Raw genomic sequence first — 13,239 nt, 5'->3', positions numbered from 1 at the left:
TTATTTACTGTAACTCTACGTAATATTTTATGCTAAGATAATAACTGTCCCTTCCAAACATTTAATTTTATTTCATTGCTATTTTTTCATTAGTAAATTATCGTAATTGTGCAGGTTCAATTGATATTTACTGGTACTACTAAAAGCTCATTAGAGCCACTGCTGACAGCTCCTTTACGTACCTGTCTCTTTTTTACTGTCCTTTCTAGTATTTCACCCTCAGCACCTCCATCTCCCAGTTTTTAACAGATTCAAGTCCCTAAAAGCTGTTTAATTTAAGAGCTATACTTATCCAGCGCCCAAGCCTCTTAGTTTTCCATTGAGCATGCTTAGGAGTAGTGCTACTAGCGTAGATGAGAAACTAAATGCATTAAAGACTTATTTGCAAATTCAGAGTCATTCAACGTCCAAATGGTAAAACCTAAATCCAAAAATATCATATTTGTAGGACTACGCTTTCATTTTTTTTCAACGTAAAGTCCCTTCAAAGAATATAAGCAATTTAAAGAGCCAATTAAAAAATGCTACGTTTATTAGCTCGAAAAGTCAAAGTTCCGTGGAGCTTGTGGTTTGAATTTCAGTCACGCACCCAGGTTCCTGAATCACGCGGTTGAAGCGCAATTTTTGGGGACTCCTTGTCTATAATTGATTGGTTCTATTATTGCAATGACCACGAAACTGGCCGACCACCGTGCTAATAATATTCACCGCCGTGCTATTGAAGGAGAAGAAAATTTTTCTAAATTCACCTAATTCCCCTAAATTGCCGGTTTTGCCTGCTTTAAACACCTTAGTGCACAACTATGACTTGGAAGAAAAGACACATAGACCTCCAGACACATAGATCCTCCAGCTGTCCGAGTTTTTTCTTATAAATTAGCAAAAGTGTATTCATTACACAGTAATAGGCTGTCTGACCTGACTTACTGACTCAGGTACTGTCTGTCCTTGAAGTTTGTCTTAAGGTTTCTGTATACGTAATCGCTTGGATTTACCTTGTGTATGCCTCGTGGTCTTCTGTTAGATGAAGGAAGATCCAAGAGGCAATTAAGCGTAAATTTATCGTTTCACTTCTTTGGGAACCGACCACGAGGATTAAAACTTTGAATTTAGCCTTCAAACTGATTTTTGCGAGACGGAGATCATCCATTGGACGTAACTGTGCCGACGAAGTTTTCTGTAACCGTATCTTGGTGGGTCTTTAAATTTTGAGGGATACCTGGACTTTGACATTTAGAGGTCTATTAAGTTTGGTAAATTTGGTATTTCGGTGCATCTAGTGAATCTGAAAGTCCTGTCTTTGGCGATAGGAATTCATGCTTAATCTGCCATGTGGGAAAAAAGGCTTTGGAATTATAATTCGCAAGGATAAGTTGACTAATTATATCTTTTGAGTACTTGTTGTCGCTGGTGATGAGGTAGAAAAGATAGAAGAATTGGGAACGATCCAAGAACAAGCAGCACATAGTTACAGTTTTTGCAGGCATTTATAGTCAGACAAAAACAGCTAGTCCCTTTGGGAGCGTCGTCGGCTACGGCTTGAGATCTTCAGCAGCTTCAGCTATTTCGTCGATGTCACCGAAAAAGGTAAGCTTGACTGTCAGAACCCACCTATTTTTAACACCGTGAGATATTTCTACCAAAGAAAAGACTGCTGTGAGAGAAAGAGCATAAAGTTCAGGGGACAGGGTGTATACTGCAAGCGTCTGAAAGATTTCTCCTAAATATAGGGTACATGTCTTTGACCAGGTATAATAGGTTTCATGGTATTCAGTAATAGATGATGATTTTTTAAAGCCCCTTGTTTCAAAATAAGTTTGAGTACTTGTATGAAACCAACCAAGAGTCTGTACAATTCACAGCCAGACTCCAGATATTTATCTAAAATCTGGCACACTGTGAAGATTTGTTTGTTTGGTCGGTTTCCTGGGGCAAAAATTTGCTTTGTTTTCTAGAATAGCTGAGCTCTGATCTACTGGAGCATAAAACAGGGGGGGTGGATTTTGATAGTCTAGCATCCTTGGTCACTAGGAAGCTAATTGCTGTATATCGCCTTTGAGCCCTTTTGGCGTGGTAGAATAATTAAGGTTTCACCTTGAAGTTGGAAAGTTTCCTTCTTGCTAGATAGCGGATAGGGTTTAGTGGCAAAGGTATATAAGTGGTTCATACACGGAATTGTACCATTTCTGCTTTTATGGCCTGGCCAGCCCAGGGCCTTCAACAAGGCGTGATTGACGTCTATCACCTTAGAACGGAGGAGAGGTGGGCTAGGATCAGATACTGTAAAAGGAACCAGGTCAAGCATATCAGAGCTCCAAAGCATATCAAAATTAAGCGTTTATTTGAAAAAATCTATTTATTTAGAACAATTAAATTCTTTGCTATATATCTGAGACTCTTTTGTGTCAAGCAGTGTGCAATAGCTTTGTGAAAATATGTATCTACCTTTGTGGAAGCATGATGGGCAATATAATGGATTTTTCCACAGCACGTTTCAACTATCTGGTCCTACACTCTGTCAGACTTGTTAATTAATTTTCGCCTCTCGGCGTATGTTAAAGTCTAAGGTTATATGATCTTCAGAATTTTTGCATTTTACAGTTAGGGTAAACAGTCGATATAAATATTTTTTTTATTATTTTAAGAAAGTATTTGAGCTAGCTTAACAAAACTTTCAGACTCTTTCAACAATTGAAATGCTGCTTGCAAAGATAGAAGTTAGGTTTATGCTTATACTAATTTTCTTTAGTACGCATATTAGTTGGATGGACCTCGAGAAGCCGCTAGGATTTATATCCTGAAATTTTGCACTAATCTACTCATACTATTAGAAATAGCAGCTGTCAGTAGAACATTATGGCGTCTCTAACGGTTATTGGGATTAATAGAAAGCAATTGAGCTCTGTTTATGATTAAATAAAAAAACAATTTTTTCTAAACTGAAAGTAAGGAGTAACATTAAAACGAACAGAAATTATTCCGTATATGAAAGGGACTGACCCCTCTTCTATGCCTCGATCTTTACGCTATGGTTTGACTCTTGGTCACAACTCTACTTAAAAAGAAATAAAAACTGTAGCGTGAGGAGCGAGGTGTGGAGGACGGGACAGCTTCTTTCGTATATGGAATAATTTCTGTTCGTTTTAAGTTTTAATGTCGCTCCTTACTTGTAGTTAAAAACACGTGTTTTCTTATTAATTTCTGAACGTTTTTCAACCGATGTAGGTTCGTATTTGAACCACCGTACATAAAAAATTAAAATAGATTCGCAAATTAATTTAGGCAGATTTATTCCGTATATGAAGGGTTGCTCCCTTTTCAATACCTTGCTCTTTACGCTACAGCTGTTAGCAATTTTAAAAAAGCATCCTATTCTAATTAAACGGCCCCGTATTTCAGTTTTAGTAACAGTTAAATTTTAGAGTAAAGAGTAATTTATTAAAGAGAGGGCAATCCTTCATATATGGAATAATTTCTGTTCAATTTTCAAATAATAGCTGTAAATCTTGCTCACCCTGTATTTAATAAGATATTTTACTTTAAAATAGTATCTAGAAAAAAAAAAGTTTCTCCTTTCTGAGGATCTCCCATTTTGCATACCCAGTTGGTGCAAGCCAGTCGGAGACGAAAAAAATCTTGGAGCTATTCTGGGCATCATAAATCGGCTTAACCAATTCCTTTCAATATTTTCTGTCTTCGCTCGCTAGAACAAGGGTGCTTCCCGTAGTCGAGTCCTTGGACCTTATGGTTTTAAGCCAAATGAAGAAAACACATTTTGTGGCCCAGTCTTGGAAGTCTCAAACCAACACAACCAATTTCTTCAATGGTTTGTCTTAACTGAGGTCTCTCTAGCCCTTTATACAATCCTTATAAGTTTATAGTAGGTTAGTTTCAAAAAAAGAGACTCATTTCCTGACGTCTTAAATCGATAAAAACAAAGATAGTTTCAATGTTTTCTGCATTGGGATACACTTGGTCCAGTCGTTCAAACAGATCAAAGCTCCAAATTTCCGGACCCTTTTTTGGAATCACAAATCTGTCAATTTTCTGTCTTTAGGATCGTCGCATTCCAAATCCGTTAGCTCCTTTTTGTGTAGGCAGAGTGCTAATCAGTGTTGCCAGATCGTGAGCCAAAAAGTAAGCCGTAGCCTTTGAAAAACAAGCCAAAAATAAGTCAGACAATTTTTTTGCCCAAAATCTAACTTTACTTTTAAAGGTTCCACGGCCTTAAGAGCGTTTCCACGGCCTTTCATGCGGCCCACACATTTGTTTCCACGACCAAGAAGATTTTCGTGGCTCGCTCTGTGGCTCAAATTCGACAAACAACTGCCGAGGTGATTGTCGATTTTGTGGATCGATTTTGGTGGGAAATTCAAATTTAGCAGCAAGACAAGGACAAAACAATAAAATAAAAAACCTTCTCAAGTATCAGTACTGCTAATACATACTTGTAAGCATAACCATACATAGACACAGTCATAAACATACTTATTAGCCATGGAGCTGCGGAAGACACTTCGACCACTCTCTACAAAGCAGTTAACTAAAATTTTTGACCCAGTACCATGAGGGTTACGAGGGTACCTGGGGCTAAACCTACTTGATTCCCTTTCTCTACAAATAAACCAATTATAAAGGGAACCATTTTGTGTTTTGAATGTGCACAATATCCCTCCTGAAAAGTAAACTGTATTCACTAAACAAACCAAAGGAGGAAAGATTTGGAAGAGGTTTTGATTGCAAAAATAACATCTTCTTAATATAACTCGTAGCAATCCAATTTGAAAGTTTACCTTTGTCAAACTCCACCTTTGCCGAACTTTAAAACATTCTAATGTCAAAGTGTGAATGGTAAGAGCCTCAGAAAGAATACTATAGAAAAAGAAACTTTTCTTAGACAAACCCAACTTCTTCTTGCAGGAATGTCTTTGCTATTGTATTATTTTTAATTAGTCCTTACATGGTAATACTCGGCCCTACAGCACCATCAGTGCTGGCACTGGTGATGCTTCGCCACATAAACTAGTGGCATTAGAGTACGAATACCGGTGCCAGCGTTAGCACCCCAGCAAAAATAATTAGTCCTAGGTAATTACTAGTAATTATGACTAAGTAATTACTAAATATTTACGTATTATGTGAGGTGTTCAGTAGTGACTTAGACATTGGACATACACAAGGCAATTCCTGTGTATAGCTAGTTTGTAAGTCTATATAGATTCCATGTTTAAAGAATATTTATCTGAATCGCTTTGGCTGGCAAATATTTACCACATATGCTGATGCATGGAGTCCCTCCTTTTTCCCCTCTGATAGACTAGTTCAGTCAAGGTCGCTTCTTGTGACTATCACAGACAGGGCTTCAATGTCAAAAATCGGAAAACTGAACCTTTGAATTGAAGTCCGTTTGGGCAGCAAATACTTCTCTCTTACGCTACTATATGGAGCCCCCTTCCTCCCTACTGATGGAGTGGTATTGATTCTTTGGAATTTAGTTTAAAGACCATGAGAAATTAAAAATTTACGGTCACTCCTTGTGACTTTACCAACAAGGTCTCAAATAATACGATCAGAAATCTGAACTTTTGAATGAAATTTAATTTGGTTAGCCAATACTTACTTCAATTACTGTTTCATGGAGCCCCTCTTTCGTCCCCATTGACGTATTAGTTTAAATTATAAGGGATTTAGTTGATAGATCACGATGAATTATTCTTTCAAAGTCAATGCTTGTGATTAGTCCCGATAAGAATCAAAATAGGAGATTAGAAAACAGAACTTTTGAATGAAAATTGGTTTTGGTAGCAAATACTTACTTCTTACACCGTTAAATGGAGTTCTCCCTTCTCCACAATTATAGAGTTATATAGGTTTATAAGGGATTTAGCTGAGGAACTATGGTAAATTAGTCATTAATGGCCACTCCTTGTAACTATTGCTGACAAGTTTTAAAATACTTAGATCAGAAAATGGAACTTTTGAAGAAGGGTTTGCTTTGGCTAGCCGATAGTTACCTTATACACTGGTGCATGAAGCTACAGTTGATATTGCAAAACACCATGTAAGATAAATGGTGAGTCACAAACGGAAATTTAGAATTAAAGTTTGGTTTTGTTAGCTGATACTTACCTTTTACAATTCTACATGGAGCCTCCTTTTCTCCTTGCTGTTTGAGTAACATGGACTTGTAAGGTATTTAGCTCAAAATATAAAATATTCTATTTATAACTTGATTTAACAAAACTGGTCAGTCGTTAACGAAACACCATCACAGAATTTGGTAGGGTTCAACCCTGGCTTGTTCCCATGAAATCGTAGATCTATTGTAGGGATTACGTAACCTTGTATGAAATACATGTTGACGCCAGAGCCAAAATTTCAGATGAAAGTTTGTTTTAGCCAGCTGAGTCCCTCTTTCCTCCCTAATGATGGTACGTTATGGATTTATAAGGAATTTAGTTCAAAACAGAAACTGTTATATTTATAGTTTGGTTTAAACAAAGTGGTTGGTCGCTAAATAAATTCTATCGTGCAATGGTGTAACGTTTTATCTCCAATCTTGTTTTGTAAGACTTGAAAAGCTGATGTTAACATGTTGTTAATGAAGCCCCGCATGAGGTAACTATCGACCCCAGAACTATGTTTACAAAAGTACAGCATCGTGTTAACAATAATTTGCCTCTAAAAAAAAAAAAAAAATTGCTTCTTAAAGAACAGTTCGTTTTCGATAGAACGCAAGTTTTTTTTTCATTGTATGATATTAGTCTTTACGTTCTTGGAGCATTCTTGCTTGTGTCGTACAAAATTCCAAATTAATCAAATCTTTTCAAGTCAAAATAACAATATTTTGGTTAGGCATCTATATTCGGCTTCTAAAATCTAAATTCTAAATTTTAGCTATAGATTCTGTTTCAGGCGTTTTTAATCAAATAGTTCTTGGAAGGTTCATATGACAACCATTGTTTATTTGAATGCCTCTTTCTCCTCACCCCTGAATTCTGCCTTGGCCTGCATGGGTGTTATCAATTGACGATCAATGCTGATTTACTATACTGTTACGTTTACAATACTCACCCAATTTTGTATTTCGTGTCAAAGACTTCCTCAATTTTTTATTTTCTTTTATTAAAGAAAAGCTTTAATCCTAATGAAAGGATGGAAAGATTTCAAAATCTTTTGTAAAATTGAAAGGTTTCTTTTTCAAAATGAAATACTTTTTTTTAATAAAGCTTTTTAATAATGCTTTCTTTTTTAGCCTACTGTTCAAACAAGTCAAAATGTCACTAGGCATTCAAATTCAAAAGAAGTTATTGAATATTTTTTGAAAAAAATGCTTGAATAAATTAAATTCTATTAACTGATTCAATATATTATCCCTCAACGTATTAGATTCTTAAGAAACGTCAAATTTCACTTTTTTCCTAAATTTGTTATGTCCTCTTTGCTCATAAGGAAGTAGTTGGGAGATAGAACTATGAAATTCTGATCGTTATGTTGTATCTTTTATAAACTAAAATATAATCCTTTACTAAGCAACTGCCGCTTGATGATACTAAAGCAGCAAAAAAAAGCAACAACAAAAAAAACACACATTTTTCAGCTGCTTCGCTTTCCTTTAATGTTCATGTTGTGTAACATTTCACCTTCTAAAGTAGAGCACAAGAGTACCGTTCTACATGAGGCTATCAAATACTTCTCGTCCTTCCATCTATTAAGAGAATACCATGCCAGAGCCCCTAAGACAAAAATATTATTTTTCTATATTTTCATGGTAAAATGCGAACTTTGATTTTATTGGTCAAAACTTGTCATATATCACCAAAGGCCAATCACGTTATTCCTCTGCTCTCTAGAGACTTTCAAAGGCCGACTGGTTTTAAAACCGAATTTTTAAGGCAGTAAAAAAATCAGGGAAGCAAAATTCCACGTGATTGGTTCTTTTGTATGAAAATATTAGCCAGTAAAAAGAACGAAAGATTTAAGCCACAAGATTTTATGCAAACAGTTCTTCTAATTTGCTTCAGTAAGCCTTTATGCATGCAGAAAAGCTTTGCTGCAAAAACAAAACCAAGATTAATACGGCGAAGAGAGAGGGAGCACAAATTACTTACCTGTGAAACAAGGAAAGTCGAATCTTCTAATTTACATTTTAAGATTACTTCACTTCTGCTAGGATGGTGATATCTTGTCCCTGGTGTCTCAACAAGCATCCACATACCAATTATTGCTACCTACAATACACGAGTCTTAAAAAAAGATAATCCAGTCTCTTAATCAAGCTTACAAAAAACTTAGGGAACAAGCAGAATAATATTCCTAATCATTCTTGCTATTTGTTTCATGATCGTTTATGTAGTTATGATAAATTCAATTTTATGGATATATTTTGAATTTTATTTTAACACCTATTTTGTAATTATAATTATAATTTTGAGTTTAATATTCTCAATCATACTTGCTATTTGCTTCATGATCGTTTATGTAGTTATAATAAAGTCAATCTTATGTTTATATTTTTAATTTTGCTTTAACACCTATTTTATAAATATAATTATCATTAATCATTCATATTTTTTAAATATCGTTTTAGCATAATCGTAATTATAACTATGACTTATGAGTGATTATAGTTCACTTATCAATCATTGTCACCTACAGAACCTAGATTTTAAAAGGGAATCGGTTTTCAATTCATGTAATTATAATTATAGTTAATCATTAATAATTTTTAAATATCGTTATAACATAATTGTACTCAAAACTTTGATTTATGTGTAATTATAGTTCATTTATCAATTATTGTCACATACAGAACCTGGGTTTTAAAAGGGAATTGGGTTTTAATTCATGTAATTGTAATAAATCTATCATAATTTTTAATTATCGTTAAACATATTTGTAATTATAACTATGATCCATGTGTAATTGTAGTTCACTTACCAATTATTGTCACCGACAGAACCTGTGGTTTACGAAGGAATTGGGTTTTAATCCATGGAATTATAATAATAATTCATCATTCACAATTATTAAATATCGTTATAACACAATCATAGTTATAACTATGATTTATGCGTAATTATAGTTCACTTACCAATTATTGTCATCTACAGAACCTAGGTTTTAAAAGGGAATTAGGTTTTAATTCAAACTTGTGGCCCAGATGACTTTTTGCTGAAACTAATCAAAGTTGCAAATATAATCGTCTTATCCCTATTGACTCATCTCATAGACCTATCCTCCGAACTTAAAATTTCCCAGAAACTGTAAAGATTCCTCCTCATATGCGAGAAAAAAAACGACCCATCAAACCGAAGTACCATTTTTATTTTCCCATTTTCAAAAAAAGATATGAGAAGGTGATAGCTGGTCAATCAAGCAATAATATTGAAAGGAATAACATTTTATTGGAAACACGATTTAGATTCAGAAAAAGGCTATCTACAAAAAGGGCCGTATCCAAGATATTTGTTGTTTTTTTTTCGGGGAAAGTTACACAATAAAAAAAAAATCACATTTTGTATATATGTATTATGTTACATTTTTACGAGTCAGAAAAATATTTTTTTTTGGGGGGAGTGGGCTTCAAACCCCCAGCCTTCCCCCTGATACGGCCTTTTCTACAGACAAAGCTGTTCTAAAACTGAGTGATTGGGGTAATTGTGTATTTGAAGCTGGAATAAATCTGCAGCTATTTTTCATAAGAAAACTGCTAAAGTTCGATAAAACACATGAACGCTAGATTTAGAATAAAATTAGCATTGTTATTCACTTTTTGAGAAGATATTTTGCAAGCTAGAGCACATATATTGCAGGGAAAAGTACAGTAGACTTTAATTTTCTAGAAGCTTTCTTACTAATGAACTCTAGCTTTTTTAGTTGACCCACACGACCCGACTATCTAATTCGGCAAAGAGACGAAACAGTGTACCATATACTATTATATAGCTGAGCCACAATTTACTGAAACAACCGGGGCCAAGCATTCCTAATCCGGACCATAGATCAAGAGGCCTTACATACGGTGAGTGGGGGTTGCCCCCTGTGATATTTTTTTGGCGAATCGGTAAAATCCTGATGCCAGGTACTGTAGTTGGCTTGTTTAACAAAAAACAAAGCTCAATAAACAAAAATACTGAGACGATAATAACTGGAATCTCATGCTGACAAAATCTTGTTTTGAGGCTTTAACGCCTCAATTTACCAGCTCCAATTTTTAGAATAGTGAAAAGGATAAATTTGATAAAGAAAATAATACAAGACCTGAAAAATTAGTTGATACGTTGGACAAACCTGGAATAATAATAATAATAATAATATTATTATCAATAATTATAATAATAATAATATTATTAATATTATATCGCTCAGTAGCGATATTTATTATGGATCTAGAACAGTGTGGTATCTGTTTAAAAAGAATTACAAGCAAAACAGGCGGCATGCAGTGTATCAAATGTAATAAATGGTCTCATTTTAGTTGTGGAAAAAACTAAATACTCTAATGACTTGAAGAAGACCTTTGTGTGCGTAATTTGTACACAAAAAGATTCCCCAAAAACCTTTACTGTGAAAAACCTGAGATCGAAAAATAATAGTCCGAAACAGCAAAGTAACAACGATAAAATCAACTTAACGATCAACGATCGTTAAAAAGACAACTTATCAACTTAAAAATGACAACTTATCAACTTATGAACTTAAGTAACAACGATCAACTTAAAAAGAGCACTATCTTCCCAATAGAAAACTTGTCATCTAAATCTCCAGGCATTCCTGGCGGTGCACTAAGAATTATGGACACTATAGAAAATATCACCGAGGAAAGAAATGACTGCTCAGATCCTGATCTGAGCTGCCTCTTATGTGACGAACCGACAAAAGACAGCCCTTCGTTTGATTGTCATCTTTGCTTACACCGCATGAATGCGGCCTGCGCTGCAATTGATGCAGACATAGTCCTTGCTCTGCAGAAATCCTCGGGACGTTTCTTTCTTTTTACCTGTGAGACGTGCTTAAACCAGGGTAATATAACCAACTCTAAAGTTCCCAGTAATAATGTATCTGTTCAATGCAGTAGCTCTGTTACTAGTCAAACAACACAAACCGACCTAGAGTATTCTCAGTCTCCGCATACAGATGAAGAGGGTCTTACATCATATCATATTCCTGAACGACGTGTCTGCAGATTTCACATAAGGCGAGGCTGTAGAAAGGCGGAGAATTGCACATTTCTCCATATTTGCTTGGATTATTTCAAAGGCATCAGCCGTGATGAGTGTTGTATTCTGCCTCACAGATCTCTGTGTAAAAAATTTGCTCATGGCCTTTGTTTCATGAACTGTTGTCCTAATGTGCATCTCACTTCCCATAGAAGGAAAAAGCTACGTTCCAATACTGATTTGTGAAGTTCAAAAAACGGGGAGCGAAAAATTCCACCTCTGTTAAAACATGGTTGCCAAAGACAACAATTTACAGTCCCACTTATGAGCTTGAAGCTCAAACCACCTGTCTTAAATCAGCCAATGCAGATCCCTCCCCCCTCAAACCAACCACTCCTCGTGAAACCTTGGAGAAACTGGCAAGAACCAACATCTGCCAGCCTTCCGACAATATATCCAGTACTAGCAGCCAACCAGTTTGGAATTTCAAAGAAATCAAAGATTCACCCACCCCACAAACCATGTCTTCCGAGTATCCAAACTTGGAACCGATTCAATGTGCTGGCAAGGAGATTCGAGACCGCAGTGTAAAGCCCTTCTTTCATCCCTATATATTTCCGAAAATACTATTATCAAATGTCCGGTCACTTATGAACAAATTAGAAGAGGTTGAACTTTGCTTGAAGAATGAACTGGTTGATATTGCTTGTATCTGTGAATCATGGTCCGCGACTGAAGATGTTGTAGCATTTGAAGGATATGATACCTATTTCAAACCTAGAATGACACCCAATGATATTACAGTAACATATATTATATATTATATATGATATATTATTTGTCGATCGTCTATAAGAAATCGAGTTCTCACTTTCAGTATTATACCATATAAGCATGGTTTTGAAGTATTATGGTTGTGGTGCAGGCCTAAGAAGCTTCCCAAGGAAGTGGCATCACTGGTGATATGTGTTGTTTACTATCCGCTCGGTGACCCCTATCGTAAAGACCTTGTGAATTACTTACAGAATTGGACTGACAATGTACGATCCTTGTATCCTAATGCTGGTATCATAATGTGTGGTGACTTTAATGACTTAGATGCCAAATGGCTAAGTAATTCACTATCATTTAAGCAGGTTGTCAATGTGCCCACAAGAGGTAACCGTATGTTGTACCTCATTTTTAGCAACTGTCCTGAATATTATAATACTCCAGTTACATTACCCCCATTAGGTTTGAGTGATCACCTGTGTGTTGCTTGGACACCCAATAATTTTATCCCAAATAGACAAATAAATAATGTGGTGTAAAGGCCTTTCAGACCTGAACTAGTAAATCTCTACAAGAAATGGCTCACAGATCGTGACTGGCGTGATATTCTCTCATTGTCTGACGGTTGCAAAATGGCAAGTTTATTCTGTAAGGAACTGTTCGAAAAATACTGTGAAATTTTCCCACAAAAAAAATATATGTGAAATCTAATGATAAACCATGGATTACTCAAGAGACTCGGAATCTGATAAAAGTGAGAAACGAATTGCATTTAACTGGACCCGTAAAAGAATTCAAAAGAGTAAGAAATTTAATTGTATATAAGATAAGATGTTCACGTAAGCAGTATGGGTCTAAAATAATAAGCAAAATATATAAATCCAACCCAAGGAAGTTCCATGACTTAGTTCAGAACATTATCGGCAAAAAAGTAACCAGAGTTGAAGTGAGAGATGTCAATGGTAAACCCCTGTTACCTAGTGAAATTAATGACTTTTTTGCATCAATTTGTAAAATTCATCCGCAACTAAGAAAATTACCACCGAATGATTCAGTTTCAAATATCCCTATACTAGAGATTTGTTCAGTTGCTAAAAAGCTGAAGGCACTTGATTCTCGTAAATTTAGTTCTCCTAGTGAGATACCAATTAAATTGATTATTGAGTTTGCTGATCTTTTATCTACTCCTTTAACGGCAATTTTTAACCAGTGTTTTATTGATGGTGTTTTCCCATGTATTTTTAAACAGGCGTATGTAACGCCAATCCCAGAATGCAAGGCACCTAAAGATATAACCGAGATGAGG

General features: G+C 35.4%; 1 protein-coding gene across 1 annotated transcript in view; it reads right to left on the bottom strand.

Annotated features, from left to right (window-relative positions):
- LOC136026542 (metabotropic glutamate receptor-like) overlaps positions 1–13,239 on the bottom strand; it is a 344,543-nt gene that overhangs the window by 55,599 nt on the left and 275,705 nt on the right. Inside the window, exon 12 of the mRNA XM_065703226.1 lies at positions 8,112–8,231. Coding sequence (XP_065559298.1) covers positions 8,112–8,231 — 120 coding nt within the window. The remainder of the gene's footprint in view (positions 1–8,111; positions 8,232–13,239) is intronic.

This window comes from Artemia franciscana, chromosome 4 (genome assembly GCF_032884065.1).
Source record: "Artemia franciscana chromosome 4, ASM3288406v1, whole genome shotgun sequence".
Classification (NCBI taxonomy): domain Eukaryota; kingdom Metazoa; phylum Arthropoda; class Branchiopoda; order Anostraca; family Artemiidae; genus Artemia; species Artemia franciscana.
Note: the sequence above shows the minus strand (reverse complement) of the source record. Positions and strands in the feature narration are given on the sequence as shown.